The sequence below is a fragment of the Xiphophorus maculatus genome, chromosome 17, assembly GCF_002775205.1.
Source record: "Xiphophorus maculatus strain JP 163 A chromosome 17, X_maculatus-5.0-male, whole genome shotgun sequence".
Taxonomy (NCBI): Eukaryota; Metazoa; Chordata; class Actinopteri; order Cyprinodontiformes; family Poeciliidae; genus Xiphophorus; species Xiphophorus maculatus.
Window position 1 is genome coordinate 2678036 of NC_036459.1, and position 18751 is coordinate 2696786.

General features: G+C 42.2%; 1 protein-coding gene across 19 annotated transcripts in view; it reads left to right on the top strand.

Moving 5' to 3' along the window:
* Positions 1–18751, top strand: part of celf2 (CUGBP Elav-like family member 2) — a 210299-nt gene that overhangs the window by 107414 nt on the left and 84134 nt on the right. For 17 of the 19 annotated variants that reach the window (XM_023350405.1, XM_023350406.1, XM_023350410.1 and 14 more), the window contains one exon: positions 13773–13969. In XM_023350405.1, the coding sequence (XP_023206173.1) occupies positions 13773–13969 (197 nt within the window). Of the gene's footprint in view, positions 1–7832; positions 7856–12623; positions 12853–13772; positions 13970–18751 lie in introns of those variants that run through there. The other 2 variants (XM_023350417.1, XM_023350416.1) reach the window with 2 other exon arrangements.

The following is an 18751-nucleotide window of genomic DNA, read 5'->3' on the forward strand; positions in this document are numbered from 1 at the left end:
CAAAATATTTTAGATGAAACTGCAATGTTTGGAGCATTTAGGACATGCTAACAAAAAAAACTATTTAAAACGACAGAAAACAAAAGAGAAAGCATGAAGGAGAGCAGAGTATGAACTGAGCCGGGTAGCGGGGTGTGTGTGTGTGTGTGTGTGTGGTGTGTGTGTGTGTGCGTGTGTGTGTGTGTGTGTGGGGTGTGTGTGTGAGGAATGTGTTGTAGATGTGGACAAAACGCCTCGGTTGTGTTTTATTTTTAAAAGGAGCCTGAGGTCAAAAACACAAACGCGTTCAGTTGCAACCACCGTGAAATGATCTACGAGGCAAATTACAGAGCAAACAAGAGCTTACAGATGTGCTTTCTCACAGAAAGAGGAACTTCTCGGCTGCGAAAGACTTTTTCTTCCTCCCGTCATTCTGGAAGCGAACACAAACATCGCCCTCCCTGCTTGGGAATAAATCAGTTTCCCCTCTCTGTCTGTCTCCTCCGTGTTCCACTCCACTTCCTTTTGCTGCCAGTTTCTCTCCAGAACCACTCCTTCCTCTGTAGGTGGCATGGTGTGTGTGGGTGTGTGTGTGTGTGTGTGTGTGTGTGTGTGTGTGTGTGTGTGTGTGTGGGTAATAATGGTTGATTAAAGTATCCCAGCCCGTCTGAAACCTTCAGAGAACAGGTGCACAGACCATTTCAGCAGCTTTTCCCTGTTTTTATCTGCGCTGCGTGAAAATAGCAGCCTCTCCAGATGCTAATGGAGGCGATGCAAAGCTTTTGTAACCTTCGTTCTGCAAACAGCACAGCGGTTTGCTCACAATGTGGCAGAATTGGGCTAAAGCCAGTTGAATAAATGGAGGCGTGTTGTTAAATCAGTGTTGTTCGCTTTGTGACTACATGGCTGACCTTATCGCTCCGTTTTTTTACCTCCACACCCTGTGGTTTTCTGCTCCGTTGTCCCTGTAGAGGTGTCACGACCGGCGTGGATCAGCGCGCCGAGGGGTTTTAATGCCACAAACTCAGCAGCTCCAGACAGAGGCGACGCTTTGTACCATCAAAACACCCAGAAATATGAAATTCATGAAACTCTTGTTTGACACATCTCCATACATAACACTACCCTGAGGTTAAATAATCTCTAATCCTGTATAATCTGGTATTTATATGGACCAAGTGCAGGAATATTGACCTCTGACCTGTGGTGAAACGATTAATTGTTATGATCCGATTATTCAGATAATCATCAATCAGTCAGCGGATTGACCAATCATGGCTCACTTTGACTTACCACAAATTATTCACTGAAACACTAAAACTTTGGAGTTTCAATCAAATAGTATCAAACTTCACCTAATTAGTCATTAAAATGCATTAACTTGATTACTAATAGCTTCATTAGCGATCGTACGAGTGACTAGTTTCCATACAACCAATGATATAAATAAACCAATAATTTAAATAAAATGTTTGATTCATAACCAGGAAGCTTTATCATTTAATTTGCGTCTTTCTGACCTCTCTGCTGCCTGAACAGTTGTTCTTGTTGCTGCTGCAGCACCGTTGTGGTGCTGCTTTGTGGCGCAGCATTAATCAAACGGGCCGTCGTCCCTGTCGGCGAGTCAGATGATGACTTCTGGCAGAGCGCTGCCACGGCGGAGCGATGCCAAACAATCAGAGCCGCTGCCATTTCAGCGCCGGCCGCGCAGGCGCACACGGCGCGGCGAGCTGCTGCTAATTAAGATCGCAAACACCAGAGAACGAGTCCGAGCGGCGCAGAGACCCAGTTTTATTTCCCAACCGCAGATAAGAGAGGCTGAGGAAGCGCCCACCTACCTGACACCCAGCGCCCCCAGCCACTCTTACCCCGCACTTTTTGTTCCCACTCCGAGGCGATAAGAGCAAGAGGAGAGGAAGAGGAAGAGCAGAGGAAGAGGAGGTGGAGAGGAGAGGAAGTGTGCAGGAGATTAGGGGGAAATTTGCTGCTGCTGCTGCCTGGATTTGACCAATCTGCTGTTGAGGCTTTAAGATGCTTTAATTCCTTTTCCCCTTCCTTCCCTCCATCACACACACACACACCACACACACGCACACACACACACACACGCACACACACATACACACACACACACACGCACACACACAGAAACTCTCAGTCATGCTGATGTGAGCTAGAAAGCATAATTTAAGGAAGATAATTCAGGGACCTGCTCTGTTGCAGCAGTAGGGAGAAGGTTTTCCTCAAAGTTAAACTTTTTATCAATATATTGGTTCCAGATTACTGCTGATCACATCCAGGTCAAATCTGCGCCGTCTGACCTCAGAGCGGCGTTTTTTATCTGCAGGCAGGTTCATCAGCAGTTCAGCCGCCGCTGCATCAGAAGCTGCTGGGTTATCACTGGATCCCCGACTGGGATCTGATCCAAACAGGAAGTTCTCCTTCCCAGTGCTCAGCTTTTAGGAAGTCACAGTAAATAACCGGATTCACCGAGACGAATTCAACCCGAACAATGAGGCAGAGATGAAGTCAGCTGTCATGCATGGAGATAATTCAGGTCATAAAGTGTTTTGTGATCCCAGGGATTTTTGTTTGGATGAATAATTCATGACTAAAAAGCTGTGAAAATATGGAAAATACCAGAGCTAAAGGCCACAGGCGAGGAATAATCTGGGTGTAAGAATATTGTCTTATTTTGTGTGGAAATTATTGGATAATTTTTTAGAATTTCTTCTTTTTCTCTTGACCTCTTCAACTTGCAGCTGTCAGCTTCCTGCATGTTGATACTGGTTGAATTTTAATGACCAGATCAAACATATCAGAATTACTAACAGCTATAAGAAGAACATGAACAGAAATATTCATTTTTAAGATTAGTTTTTCTGCAGCTTCCTTCTGCAAAGCCTGTTTGGTTTCTGTCTGTTTAAAACAGAAACTTCATTATACAGTCAGATTCACAGATTATTGATTCCCAGTTGGCAAAACGTTAATTTAGGAGAGCAAGCATGTGGCGACAGTGGAGAGGAACAGCTAAACAGAGACGCAGTGAGCCAGGAGTTCCTTATGTGTCATGTGTCAATCATGAAGACAGATTTCTGAAGTTGGTGTCGATAAAAAGGTTTAAAAATGTCCACAGAGTCGTTCATATCTGACAAAAACCCAGGAAGTTTGAGATTAATTTCACAAATTTACAAGAAAATACCAGGATAGTGTCAAAAGGTCAAGAGCTTAGGAGAAAAATTTGACAAGTTTCCAACATTAAAAGCATGAATGTAAGATATTAAAATTGAGATATTCTCTTCTGAAAATCAGATATTTTGTCGCAATTCTGTTAGAGATTACCTTAAATAGATAAAACCTTCAACGTCTATGAAACAAAAAACAACCAACCAAACAAATATACATATCTACAATAATCTAAGAATGAGAATACATTAAATTTAATATGAAGTCTAATTATGGCTGTGAATGGCATCATGGAGAGCTCAACCACAGGTTTACTAGTAATAATTGTATTTTCAGATTGAATTAAACTATATTTAAACATCAGATTAGTAGTTTTAATATTGTAAATGTTTGCCTTTAATTGTGCAGAATTAATTTTTTTCTGTAGTTTATAACGTTTCGACATCTGAGAAGTTTGTTTCTTGAAAAATATCAAATTAATGTCAAAGTTTGTAGGTTTTTGGGTGAAAATTTACAGTAATCTAAAGACTGGGACATATAAACCTGCAGCAGAGTTTCTGGAGGAATCAGATCATATTTGATTTTTTTTATTAGTGTGAATTTGCAAAAGCCGAAAATACCAAAAATACGAAAAATGAGTATAAAATAATGAAAAAGCTGCAGAACATTTGGTCCTAATCAAAGCCAGCTGACCTTTATTGGTCACAATCAGCATGAATCTATTTATCATCGTTACCTTTAGCTCTTCATGACCACTTTCACTCCGGAGGGCGCCGCCGCCGCCGCCTCCGCATGCGACGATGTTCTTCACCCTCTTCTTCCTCAAGGCTCCTGGGATCGATGTGAAAAGCTGCAGCTTGTATGTAAAGAGGCGATGAGTAACTTGTGGAGCTGCTTCACTCATCAGCGTCTGTCTGAACAAGCCGTCAGCTGCAGCAGTTTGATGCAGCTGAATCACAGACATGGTTTCAATGCTGATGTTTCTACTGGATTCTGGCTTGTTTTGAGTCTGAGCTGCAGAAATAGTGTGAATTCAGGAGTGATCTGCTCAAAGCTTTACCTATTTCCAAGGTTTGTTTAATGTATGTCACTGAAAAGCACTTACACATTAAACTGAGCCGTGTTTACTGAGGAAGACTATAAAGATGAAGGATAGAAAATAACCGAGTTACTGACTCCGTCTCTGAGGAACAAAGAGACGAATACATTTTCTCCAAGGCTCCAGCAGATGCATCATTTCTAAATACCTGACTGACATTTCTGCATGTTTTCATCAGTTTTTGTAACATTCGTTCCCAGTTGGGTTTTACTTTGGTTGACAGAACGACACTCTGCTGTGTCATGAAGCTTTCTAGCATCTGGACCAACTTAAACCAGCCAAATCACAACATCTCAAAACTAAACGTGGCGTGAGATCCACTAATGATGCTGAGCCTTTTCACACATGCTCTTATTTTGAAATAGTCTGTGAAGTTTGGCAGAGCTGCATTGCTTGGCTTTAAGTGGTAACAGAATAAGGTCCTCCTGGTGGTGAGCGAAGCTCCGGCTGCTGCTGTCTGATCTGCGCTGAACTGGATCATCTGGTCTGCAGGTTGAAACGGTCAGTCGTTCTGCACCGTGTTGGGAAACCTTCACAGTTTCTCCTCAGTTTTTCATCCTGGAACAAATCTGTAGCGACAAGCTAGTTTAGCTAACTTCTATAAACTACACTTTAAAATTCACTGTTTTCTGTTTGGCTTTTTTGGGGGTGTTAAAAAATACAAATGATATAATTTTCCATTCACCTGAACTATTTTGAGTAGCACAAAATAATGTCCATCAAAATAATGTTTAATAATGTTTTGCTATGCTAGCATGCTAATGCTACTTTTGGACAAAAATAAGCAAACAAAATTCACAATAGTTTCTCAAGATGTTAAAAGGATCATTTTCACGTCATCCTGAGCTGCATTTACACAAAAAATAGCCCTGTCCCCTCTGAGCTTCCTTCTTGATCTCGGTACCTCCAAAAGCAGCTGATCTGCGGACCTAAGAGACCGATATGGTATATATGGGTGGAGAAGCTCAGAGAGGTAAGCCGGGGCAAGATTATGTATTAATGCATATTATATATATTTGGTATTTGAACAAATATCCAAATATTCAGTTTTTATTGGATTCTAGATTTTCTGGTTGGTAAAACCAGAGAAATTATTTTAGGTTTTCTTCTGCATTAAAATGATTCAAATCTATTTTGTCTTGGAGAAATACTGAAATCATTTTTATTCAGGATTTATTCTGTCCAATAACATGGAAAATATTTTTCATTTTGAAGGAAATGTATTATTCTTGGTTTTACCGTCACTGATTGTTTTATATTCAATTCAACCAAGATTAGTTTTGAGAAAAGGAAAACTCTGAATTGGTCCAGAAATGTTTAGCATAATGTTTATTAGAGTTTTATTAGAACTCTAATAAAATGGTTTTAAACATAAATATTTGCTTTAATTTGTCATAATGTGTTCTTGTCACACAGCGGCAGAAACAAACCGATAATAAAAGCTGCTGACTGGATTTTAACAACTATCTTATAGGCCGTTTAATTCATAGAAAACAATAATCCATATCTTCTTTCCTGGACCTAAAACATGAGAAAGGAGCCAAATGAGACGCGTTCCCCTCGCCGTGTGAGTGTCTCCTCTCATTAGCGGCGGCGGCGTGCGGGAGCTCGTTAGCGCAGAGCTAGCTGAGCGTCAGGGCACCGGTGCAGCTTCATTAAGCAACTGTGACATTTATCTGATCGTTTCTCTGCGACACATGTGCTGCCACGTCTCCATGGCAACCACGAACGCATAGACACTCACACACATGTAGACGTTTGAGGCAATCACACGGTCCCGCATCGAGCCGAGCCTTTCAGACGGTCACAGTTATTCGCAGATACAGGCTCCATCAAAGCTGCAGCACAGAAATATTGATAATGAACCTGAAATGTGCTGCAGCCTGCCAGAACTGCACCTAATGTGGGTGGAAAACTGTTTATTGTGAAGTTCAAGTGATTCACAGGCAGCACACACTCCCTGGTTTGGCTGGCGCGGGGCCCCTGGGAGCCGGTCCGCTCCTGCTGTAAGTCTGTTACAGACTGAAGGTGTTCCACATAATTCAGTCACTACTGACTGACACGCGTTTAGTTTGGCTCACTAATTCGCCTTTCACTGTCTGACAGAATAAGCCCCACCGCGGCCGTCTGGGAGAAAGCGACGCTGCTTGTGTTGTGAGTTGTGCTGAAGTTGATCATCGTATCTGCAGTTTGTTTTTTACAGCAGCAGAAAAGTCTGGAGGAAATTAGCACTTTTCAAACCGTTTCATGCTTTCAGGCGGAGCGGCTCTGCTGTTGGGGGGCAAATGTAGCAACATTTCCTCTTGGAGCACAAAGTATTCATTTAAAAACTGAAAAGAAAAATACATTTTATTCCTTCAACCTTTACTTCAATTCTCAGCAAGCTAGCCAGTTTTGCTAACTTATCAGAACTCTGTCATGTGTTGTGTTGCCTCAAAAATATTTACGTTTTGTTTGCTATGAGTTGGACTGTATCTGAAAATATTTAGTCATTCCTCCCCATCATTACATGTAGGTGTTGGTCACTTCCCTTGCTACAGATGTAAAACATTCATCATCTAGCCATGCAGTCACATTACAAGCATGAGTGAAATCAACCCTGATTGGTGCAAAAAGTCCAGTCATGGACGTTCCTCCCTCCTAAATATTTAAAGTCAACTGTGAACTCTCCAAACATCATGTGGATTTCAGATTAGCTATATTTCTGATCTCAACACCATAAGGCTGTCCAACATCAGTGTCTGACCCCTCATGCACGTCAGATTTCCCAGTATTATTGGCTACGTTGTATCGGGTTAAACTCTTGGTACCATCATTCAAAAACTGCAAAGAAGATATTTGTAGGGGGGAAATGCTTTTTCACAGAAATGGAAATGCCGTCAGTGTTCCTCTGTTTTTTAACAAAGAGGCTGACAGAAACTAAACAGAAACCAATGACAGTGTGGATCCATTATGAGGACTAATGGATTCATGACTTCTGTGTTTCTCTTTGTGTCCAGATAACAGTGATCAGAGTGTTTGTCTCTGTGTGACGGCATATCGGTGAACAGAGGTGTGTAGAGGTGTTAGCAGCTGACCTTGGTCACTGTGCCTCCAGAGAGGGAGCTGGCGCTTCTCACTCTGCTTGTCAACAAGATTAGATTCCCTGTTGGCCTGTTACACACCCCACCAACATGCTGCCAAGGAGCGGCGCTATGCGGCGGCCCGGCCCGCCGCCGAGCCGTGTGTCAGTGCATGAGGCGGGGTGTGTGTGTCGTGTGTCTGAGCGTGCTGCAGTTGCAGGGTTAAGGAAGTCGGAGAGGATGTGTGCTTTCGAGCAGAAACAGAAGGAAGAAGCGGCGGGGGATCAGCGCAGCCAGCCTGAACTGCAGCTCGTGCGTGAACGCATGTGGGATCCATGTAAACGCACGTGTGCTGCTTTCTGAGGGGCGCCGCACGCTGAGCTCTGAGCTGTGCTTACTCCTCGCCCCGGCTCATCTGCACGCTTTTACCTGCCTCCGTCTCTTCCCCGCTGGCGGATGCTGCACATTTCTGTCCTGCTGCCTTTCGGACTCCAGCTGTGAACCAGGCCAGCAGAGGGGATCGCAGCTGGTAAAGGCTCTCTGCTGCTTGTTGCAGTCACACTTTCTTCTTCTGTTTGGTTTATTTCAGCTCCAAATTCACTTCTAGGCAACATGAAGGTTGTATTTTTACATGAAGGTCATTGCAGGACAGTTCTTGGAAAACTCCATCATAAATTCTGCTCAAAATGTCTCCCAGTACATATTTACAGCTCAGACAGCGGGAAGAATATCTAAACAAAAAAAAAAACATGCGAGCTTCCAGCAAGGTGATAAATATGGAGCCCTGGCAACTAGTTTTTACAGATTAAGTAAATAAGAACTGAAGTTTGTAATCTTTGCACAAAATTGGATAATTTGCACAGTTTTTCAATTTCAGAAAACACATCAAAATTTACAAAATAAGACCTAAGATTAAAAAAATACCCCCAAATGCATTCATTACACTTTAAAACTGATTACAGACTAGAAACACACTGCTGTACCCCAGATCAAGGCTTTTTAGATATTTTAACTGTTTTGTTTCAGACTTTATCAAAAAGTAGCAGCGTAACTTAAGGATTTATCTTTTAGTCTGGATTTCTCTCCAGAAGTTGAAAGCTTATCCGCCTCACTCCTCATGCAGCTCCTGGCGGTTTGTAGGATCCAGATTTCTGCTTTTCTGAGGATCAGAATAAAGTCCAAGCAGCTGAATCAACGCAGATCTGTTCATCTCAACAAACTCCCAGTTCGATGTTGAACCAGAATGGAAATTCAGAAAATTTACTGAGATTATTTGGTAGATTATGTCATGAAACCCTTACTGTGCAGATAAAACCAGTGATTATTCTGTTTATGATCATTTATGTCAGTAATCCAGCTTGAAATGACACATTTTGATTTATTATTTCAACTATCTGCTCTGTTAATTTAGACAATTATGGCTGACAAAACTACAATGAAAAAGCATCTTTATCAACAAAACAGGTTAAAAGGTGATTAATGAAAAGCCAGCTGTTCACAGTGCATTTTCTGAGCGTACTAACGGAAAGTTAAGTGGAAGGAAAACCTGAAAAGATATAAGCAGAGACAACTGCAGCCTTGAGAGAATTGTGAAATAAATCCAAAGTCATTTAGGATTTATTGTTCAAACACCAAACATACATTAATATGCCTTAATGCACTCAGTGTTAGCGCTAGCACAGAAGCTAACATCCACTGCCTTCCTTATTGTGGGGATTCAGCCAATCAGCACCAAGGAAAAGGCTTGAGCAGCCAGTAGCATGTCAGTTAGCATTTCTCTGAGGTATTTCAGCTTCCAAAGCTGCATTTTCTTAGCAATATCTTAGATAATCTCAACAAAAAACACAGAAGTATTCAGGAGATTGTAGAGAATATTTCTGTATTTAATATCTTATGAAAACGTTTGATCTTTAGTGAAGCTGAATTTTGGGTTTTGTCATTAACTCTTGAGAGATAAACAAATAACACTTTAAATGTAAAGGTTTATTTCTTTTCAATTGACTTTCCAAAGAGATTCAGGTTGATATGAATGTAAATATCTTTATTTATGTTTTTCAGTGCATTCATGATGTCATAGAACATTTTTCAGTGGTTATTTCAACCTCCTGTTGGCTCCTCCTGCTAATCCGGTCCAATAAAGTCATAGATTACTTGTGAGTCTGAAGGTGTCTCGCTGTATAAACTGCTGAGGATTGCTGCCGAGTTGCTGTTTTAAGGAGCCTGGAACAAAAGGTTTCCTGGTCAGTGGAGAGCAGCTTCAGCTCGGCTGAACAAGCCTGCTGTTTGATGCGTCAGATGTGGGAATAACAGCCCTCAGCAGCTGCTTCAAAGACCCATCCAGACACTTTCCTTACAGTGTGACCGAGCACACTGAGTGTAGCTCAGCCCTCAGCCGTGGCCCCAATGCTGCAGGGAGACTGGAGAGATGGAAGCAATACTTAAGCCATTAAGGCAGACAATTGGCTCAAATTGAGAGGGAGAGATAGAAAAGTAGGGAAGAGGAGGGAAAAAGGGAGGGTGATGGAGAAGCCATGGCAGCAGTGGATCCACTCAACGACTTAATCCGAGCCCCAGGACACTCTCCTGCTGAGCTTCACACATTTCCGCAAACATGCAGTCGCACACTAAAGCTCCTCCAATAACACCTTGTCATTCTTGGCCACAGGGGCGCTCATTCCTTCATAGTTAGGAAGAGTCGCCTACTCCAACCACCTCGGGAGAAGATGGAGCATGCAATCTAGACAAGATAGCTCTGTGAGCATTCGTACGCCTTCCGGCTTGCGGCGTGAAGCTATTTATTGTGTTCGCAGGCAGAGTGAATGTTGTCCAGTGTCCTGGACGAGGAAGGCGCTCCTCTGACACTGGCTATTGTGTTGTGGCCCCTCGGACTCGCTCGGTCCCCGCAAGCCTCACAAACAGCCAACAAAGAGGGATTGTCTCCTCTTAAGTTCCTGAAACATCAGCTGTGTGTGTCAGAGGGTGAAGGGATGATGTTCTGCGGTCTGAACTCGGCAACCGCCGGCGCTCCTAAGGTCCAGTCGTCTTTTGGGAACATCAGCTTCTGATCGGGACACAGCGACAGTTTGCGACCATTTCGTTCCTTCCCTTCCTCCTTCCTTCCTTCCTCCCTTCTCTCCTTTCCTCTCCCATCAGCCACAACCCGGCGGCTACCTCCGCGCCGGGGCCTGTACGATTTATCGGACAGCTTAGTGGGTAGCGGTTATTGCCCTGAGGACAGTTAGCTCGGGTTTGGCTCGTTGACTCCCCTCCCCGGTCTTGGCGTTTTTATTTGACATGTCCTTTAGGTCGTTTAAGGAATGGGGCGTTTCTGCCGAGCGCCTCGGCTCTTTCTGCAAAAGATGGATGGCCCGCGTTCAAAGGTCTGGATGTGTTTTTCTTTCCTTCCCACCCAGTCTTTCTTTATATCTCTCTTTACTTTTCCCCGCTTTCTTCCTTCGCTCTCACTCTGTTACTCCTGCTAAGCTTTATAATGTGGCATTAGTGTTGTCAGCGGGCCAAGCCTGGGATTTGGCTTTGCTTTTCCCTCTTAAGATAATGCAATTCCTCTCTAATGCCCAGAATAACAAAAGGGAAAGTAGAGCAATAAAGCAACATGGCTATTGACTTGGTTTCATCAAATTGGTTCGTTGCCATTTTAAACAGACCACAGACTTTGATGGCTGTGTGTTTCTGTGTGTGTGTTTGCAGCCATTTGAGTCTCTTTCCTGGTGCATGCTCTGTTGCCTTCTGCAGTCCATCAGGCCTCGGTACCGAGAGTCTTTCTTCGTCTTTACACATCTGAACAAAGGGGACCGGCTCGCGTTAGCATTCCAGACTCATGGACGGACAAGTGTGTTTTGTGAAGATAAGTGTTGTTAGTGTGTACTGGAGAAGGGTGAAAGCACTTCACCTGGATTTTCTATGCATCCCTGATGTGGAAATGCAGCTGGAGTGATGGGGCATGGAAGTATCTGCTGTGCCCAAATCCCCCATATACCCAAACCCACCAACATGGCTGCCATGAAGCCCTGAGGTCATCAGAACCAGAAGATACTCTGGTAGGAGAACCAGAGGTCTAAACTATTACTAGTGAGGTGTAAAAGGCTGAACTCCCTGATTTGGTCACCTGACAGCTCAGGTGTGCAATTTGAAAATGTTGTATTTGGTTGGATTCCATTTCTTAAACCTTCAACAAGGTTTGTGTTTGTTCCCCAGAGATTTCAGTTTGCATTGACACAACATCTACAAATCACTGATGTCAAACCAATCTCTGCTCTATTGGATCAATATCTATTGACAATGGAGCCCATGAAGCTTGTTTTTGTGTTCAGGAAACCAGGATCTGAGCTTGGTGGCCTGGTGCTTTAGGTGCTTTAGGCCATGTTTACCCTCCTCTAAGCAAGTGACCAGAGAAATTCATTCGTGTGAAACGTCAAGCTAGTGACACAAAAAATGGCTCTTGGGTTCACACCAAGTGGCGAAAAGTTTTTTTCTTTCGCTGTTGTTCGTCGTCCCTCATTTCACATCCATCATCCTGCTGGAAGACGTCATGAAAAGACGAGTCCGCTCTGGTTATCAAAGATTGGAGATGTTAGCAACAACACTCTGCTGGGCTGTGGGGTTTAAACGATGGCCAAGAAGCTAAGCTAATCCAGGATAACAGTCCATTCCATGATCCGTAGTTTTCACCAAATTCTTTAGTGAAATGTTTTTCCAAACTGTTGTCGTCGAGTTCTGGCCGACTTGTAGCCTCAGTTTCCTGTTTGCAGCTGACAGGAAAGACAGTCAGTGTCTCCTGCTGCTGTGGCTCATCTACCAGCAGGTCGGCTGGTTGTGAAATACTAAAACAAACCAGACTCAGCATTTCTACACGCCTTGCTGCAGCCAGCTGCTGCCATGTGATTGGCTGATTTATGGTTTGCATTAACAAGCAACTGAATGTGTGTACCTATTAAAGTGGCCTGTGAGTGCATTCATGAAGCATCTCCACTTCTCTCTGCGGTTCGTATGTTTTTATGGAGAAACAGCAGAAGAAATGGTGAAGGTTTGTATTGTGGCTTTGTTGGCGGTTGAGGAATGAAACTGGAGTTATTGACTCTGAAGATCCGTCGCTGCACCGCCTGCAGCCTGCAGAAATCACGTTTAGCATCGGAGTGAAGTCAGTTTGCTGATGTCAGGTCAGTGAGTGTAGAAATTGCCGGTTTCAGGGATATCGGGCGGTAAAAGCGGAATTGAAAGCCGCCTCGCCCGGCAGTGTGGAGCCGCGAAGGAACCCGAGACTTTTATTAGTTTGGTTCTGTCCCTGTTATGGTGTGAAGAGGCTTTTTCACTCCAAATGAAACTGTTGGATTTGTTCTGCAGATTTGAGATATTTGGCATTTTCTAAGATTCCTGAGAACAAATGATCTCCAAGGTTCAGGACAGAAGATCTTCGTCCTGAGGATTTTCTCTGTTTTAACCGTGTGGGAGTTTGAAACATTTCTCAGATCTGCTTCGGTATTTAAAATCACTGCAGGGAGCCGGCAGGTAATTGATCTAATTCTTTCTGTTTGACCTGAAGCGATGTGGGACGGCTCTGATAGGGACTGAAAGGAGCCGTTAGCTGGTCGGACTGAAGCGAAACTGAAACCAAGCTTCTCATTCTGCAGTCCGTCTTTGTCTTTTTGAGTTTTTACCACTTAAACCAGAAACTTATGTAAATTTGAGGAGCTGCTTTCTGACCCCAGGAGTCCACCACTGGCCCCTCCCTTCTGTTCTGCTTTATTTCTGTAGGAACTGTGACTTTTTGTTTAATTGCTCCATATGTGGTCGGCGGTTTCTCTGAAAAAGATTACAAATAAAAAATTCTGGTGCTAAAGGCTTTTTTTCCAGATCTAATTTCTCCTTCCAGATCATTTAAATCATTTGTTTCTTTTAATAATTTAAGAATAAATTTGTGACGATACCAGAATGGCGTTTTAGGGATTCGGCATAAATTTGTTATGATGGGAGAGTAAAGTCATAATATCTCCAGTTAAAGGTCGTAATAAAGTCATTTTATGAGAAGTTCTACACAAATATAATGATTAAAAATTAAAATGTGAAAGTTATGCTTTGGTATTGGTTTTACAAATAAGAAAATACTTTATTAGACATCAGCATCAAATCAAAGACTTTGAAACGACCGAGTCTGTTACACTTCAGACATTGATAACTATCAAAACTTTGCATTTTTGTCACCTTTGGTTTGGTAACATTGCAACTTTATTTTACCAATATTCTGACTTCATCTCAGTCTGTACCTAATATCGCTCTGTAGCTAAAAGCACAGATTCATTCAGATCTGCTCTGTGATCCTTTTCTGTGTTTTGTTTTGGCTCAGAAGCTTCTGGCCGTCATGGAGGATCCTGATGTTGCAGCTGTTGCATTCTGGGATGTAACGTTGTGTGTCTCTGCTTGTCCGACAGTAACGGCACGGCCGGGAAGATGAACGGGGCGCTGGAGCATTCGGACCAGCCGGACCCGGATGCCATCAAGATGTTTGTGGGTCAGATCCCGCGCTCCTGGTCGGAGAAGGAGCTGAAGGAGCTGTTTGAGCCGTACGGCGCCGTTTACCAGATCAACATCCTCCGGGACCGCAGCCAGAACCCTCCACAGAGCAAAGGTACACGCGCACACACACACACACACACGCGCACACACACACACACACACACACACACACACACACACACACACACACACACACCGCTTCTTACTGCTGGTTCTGAAGGGAAAACAGCGTTTCCATCCAAACGTGGCGCAGAACCACTTTCACTTCATGGATGCTCAGTGGCTGCTGTTTAAGAGCCAATTCCAGGATGGTTAATGGCTGAACACATCATATACGTGCAAAATTACACAAGCCAGCTCATATTTTGTGGACCATTTGAAGACAAAGACGCACCCTGACAGACTTGCAGAGTCAATTGTGCGAAAACGGCGTGATTTGCTGCTATTTTCCCTCCCATTCCCTTTCTCTCTTTTTCCCTTTGATGAATTCGTCAAGTGTGAGAGCAAACAATAGAGACGGCAGCAACAAATGGGCAGACAATGGTGTTGCCATATTAACACGCGTCAGGCAGAGTGGGTGCTGATGACACTTGTGATGAGACACGGGGAGTGGGAGGAGAGACTGACAGGAGGAGAGACGTGACGCCTCCGTCCAACTGCTAACCAGAATAATCAGGAAGACAAGCAGCTTTTACTTCCCATTTCTGACTCGACTCTTCATAAAGCATCGTGTTTATTCACCTCTAACCTGCATGGCTTCTTTTGTTTCTGGTGTTTAAACTTTCCTAGTTGCTTTTTTTTTTGCAGAATCAGTTTAAAAATCTAAGTATATGAGGGATAAAGTTGGATGCTAAATATCCAGAGATTAATTTCTTACACGATTCTTATGAATGGTTGATGAATCATTTGATTTTTCACTCACTTTCTGGAAATTGAAGCTGGAAATGGCTTAAAAATGACAGAAAAATTATTAAAACTGTTTTCCAATTTGATTTTTACTTAATTTAAGGTAAAAAAGGTCAATGGCTACGGAGGGCCAAATATGTCACATTCTAATAAATAATGAATAATTACAAATTTATTTATATGCATCATAGTCCAAATAAGCTATAAATAATTGATGAATAAACTTTTTAACATGTGGTTATCAGTTATGAAAATAAAGTAACTTTAGATTTGAGCAATAAATTATGGGACGTTTGCAACTAATTTCTAGGTTTTCTCCAGAAAAGAAAACAGTTCAGGTTAGAAATCTTTTGTAAATACATTCTTTTGTGGAGATTGTTGTCATTTATCAATCATTGATGATTAGCTCCAGAGATCTTTTATTTATTTCGTTTTGGCGTTTTTTAGCCTGAAACAGTTTCAGGAGTTTTCTCAGCTTAAATTTGCAATAATTATCTGTGAGATGCTCACAAGTCGTAGAGACAAACATAAGAATAAGACGGGAAATACATTTTAAAATGAGGCAAGTTATTAAGCACATGAAATTCCACGATTACCTTGGGAAAAGCAAAGCAAAAGTTTCCTTCAGTTTTAATAGAAAATGGAAAAAAACAAGTCCTGCTTTGAAAAACTCCCAGGAATCCTAAAGGCGTTGATGTAAGATTTTCTCCATTCCTCCTGTGCTTGTAAAGCTCGACGTTCTGCAGCAGGAAGACGGTAAAAAGTGATCAAACCCAACCGACAGGTGTTCAGATCCTGTCAGAGATAATCCAGGTTCACTAGTTTTTACCAGCAGCTGAGTTTCCCTTTATGTTCTGCCAACAGCGAAAAAACTAAATATCATAATTCCAGTGATTCTATTGAACAAGAAATGACATTAAAATCACATGAGAATAAGTTTGTTGATGCAAAAAGTCATTAAAAACACAGCAGAGACAGATGTAGACTGTTCTAATCATAATTCAGCCAATCAGAGGAGATGTTGGAGTGACAAGCCCCGCCTACATTGTGGGAAATTTTAACAACCTTTTCTAAACTGTGATGCTGTGAGAGCTCTGATGGAGCCGGCGGCACATTGTCCGAAAAAACCAAACCATCATCCTCCCACCACTTCCTGTTGTCTTCTTCAGCGTTTCCGGCAGTAGTAACATCTGGTTGTTGATCATGTGACTCACAGAAAGTGTTTGGATACGACTGAAACTCCTTCTCATCCTGGGACAGAAACTTGTTGTTTCTGAATTGAGTGAATTTTTTTTTGAATCTTCATGTTTCGATGGTTAATGGAAACACAGATCCAGTAAAACTCAAAAGATGCTTCAAACTGGATCTGGTTTCCTCTTTCCTAAAGACGCTCCCTCTGCTCCTCACGACTGATTGATTTATTTTCTGGCTTCCTCTGAGTCATTTGAGCCAACGCCGGTCCGACTCGTCGTGTTGCCTGGATGTTTGTTCTGGCCTTCGGATGGCCCCGCCTCCCCGGGTTGAGCCTCTTCCCTCCCATCCTTCAGCACCCTTGAAATGAGTTGTTTTTATGGCTGATGAGTCAAGAGCATCGCGTCGTCGGTGGGGAGCCACATATCATGCTTTTCATTCTTCTGCTCAAAATGACATTCTCTGTGTCTCTGCGCCTCATCTTTTCTCTGCTGAGAGGTGAAGGCGTTGAGAGGAAGTGTTTTGATTGAGCTCTTCTGGCCTTGTTATTCTCTGCTGCTGGTTAGGTAAGCCGTTTGGCCTCATCTGCCTCCGCCTCTCTGCTGAAATTTCAACTGTGGCCTCTCCGGCTCCGCTCTGTTTACTTTAATTTAGCCACAGTGCTGGGCGGAAAAAAACATTTGGGGCAAATGAGCCCTCCTGGTTCGCCTCACGCTGACCCACAGTCTCTGTTTCGTGGTAAAGTAGCAGCTCGGATCGGTGTGAGCTCGTTAGTGTCGGTTCTGTCTGCATCCTCATTAGTCGCCTTTTCTGTCATTCCTGAAAGGAACCTGAGCAGCAAACGGATGAAACAAACGCGACGTGATAAAGTCTCTCTGAGGACGCCTGGACCGGATCGTGGGAAAACAAAATAAATCCTCGTTAAATTCTGGGAAATTAGTGTTGTGAGCTGGATTTGAAAATGACAGCGCTGCTTTTCTGATTTCGTTCTGCGAGCAGAAGTTAATCTGATATAATCTAACTTAATAAACAAGAGATTTGATGTGAATGGAAGAGTTATTGTTTCGTAATGCCGGCTCACATCTCTCCAGGCACTGCGAAGGCTTCATCCAAGAAAATAATCGTGTCAAACCTTAAAAATCACTTAGATGTGTCTCTATGCGCTTGTCGTTTTTATACCTGAAAATGTTGTTTTCTTCCATCAGGCAGCAGTGAAGAAAACTGTTTTCCAACGAGTTTCTCTGGATTTCTCTTGTTATTTTGAAGATTTTTCTGAAACTTTGTTAGTATCGAGCTTATAAATGATTCATCATAAATCTTCCTATTAAATTGTTCATCGTTTCGGTCGCTTTAAGGTGTGAAAGTCGAGGCTGCGCTGCAGGTGTTAGAAAGATGAAACCTCAACGTATTTTCCAATGATGCATTAAAGAAAAATATTTAATACTTGTCAAGTTTTAATGCAAGATTGTTTTTTTATTTACAAGTCAGGAAGTCAGAAATGTAATAAATTAGATTAATAGACATTAAGTCCTCCACTTAATTTTGTTTTTACACACAAATAATTTTAATTTGTGTTTGAGCATCTTCATTTTTACTGACAGGAACAGAAGAGAGAAAATTTAAAGCTAAATGTAGTTTAAAAACACACACAGCTCAAGAAAAAACATTATTAAACATAACATTAGTTTGAATTGGCCGTGGAGTTCCACAGGGCTCAGTTCTCCTGTTTTATGTTTCTACCTCTATGCTGATGATGCACAGATGTTCATACAAGTTTCTTATATTAATTACTTGAATAACTCAGGTTTTGTTTTACCTTTTAACTTTAATAATGATTGCATTAAATTTATTTACATTTTCCTAAGCATACGTGGATATTGAGAGTGACAAATAAAAAATGGAAAGTAAATTTTTGATAAATAAAGACTCAGGGGTCTCAAACTCCAGTCCTGGAGGCCCGCTGTCCTGCAACTTTTAGGTGAGCCTCTGCTGCACCACCTGAATAAAATAATTAGGTCATTAGCAGAACTCTGGAGAACTGATCCACACACGGAGGAGGTCATTAAGCCGTTTCATTCCAGTCTTTTGTACCTGTGGCACATCTAAAAACTGCAGGACAGCGGCTGGAGGACTGGAGTTTGACTCCTGTGTATAAGGCGAAACGTTTTGGATGGGAAGACCAGCTGTAAAAACCTTTCAGGAAATGAAGAATCAGAAAAAACTTTAACTCATCTTGACGGATGTCCTCCTGGTAGAATGAGTTAAATCATGTTTTATCTGGCTGAATGCTTAACGGAAACATTTGGAGGTTTGTTTGTATGAAACTGAGTTTGAATAAGGTCTGACCTGATCCAGTGATGATTGCCTGATTTCTGTTTGTACTGTTATGTTTTTATAGAGCCAAAACACCATAAAAATGTGTTAAAATTGTTATATATTTGAAGTTTTCACCAGTTACATCAGTGTGAAATCACTCTAATCCATTGGATAACGTGTTAAACATGTTTCTCTACGAAAATATGTTTTAATTTGACACGAAATTATTACCAGATGTTGGTACAAACCAAGGTATTCTGCTCATAAAAGTAGATCACAGCAGATCTGTCCATGATTACTGGTATGTGTAATAAAGTGGAAAGGATGAAGCGTTTAAAACCGAAGGAAAAGCAGCTGAGAAACGAGAAAACGACTGAATTCTCCTTCCTATCAGAGCAAATTCCCAGCAGCTGTGATTAGCACTGATAAAGTTTCTCTTTAAGAAGCGCCTCATCATGAGTTCAGTTTTCCTTCTCAACCT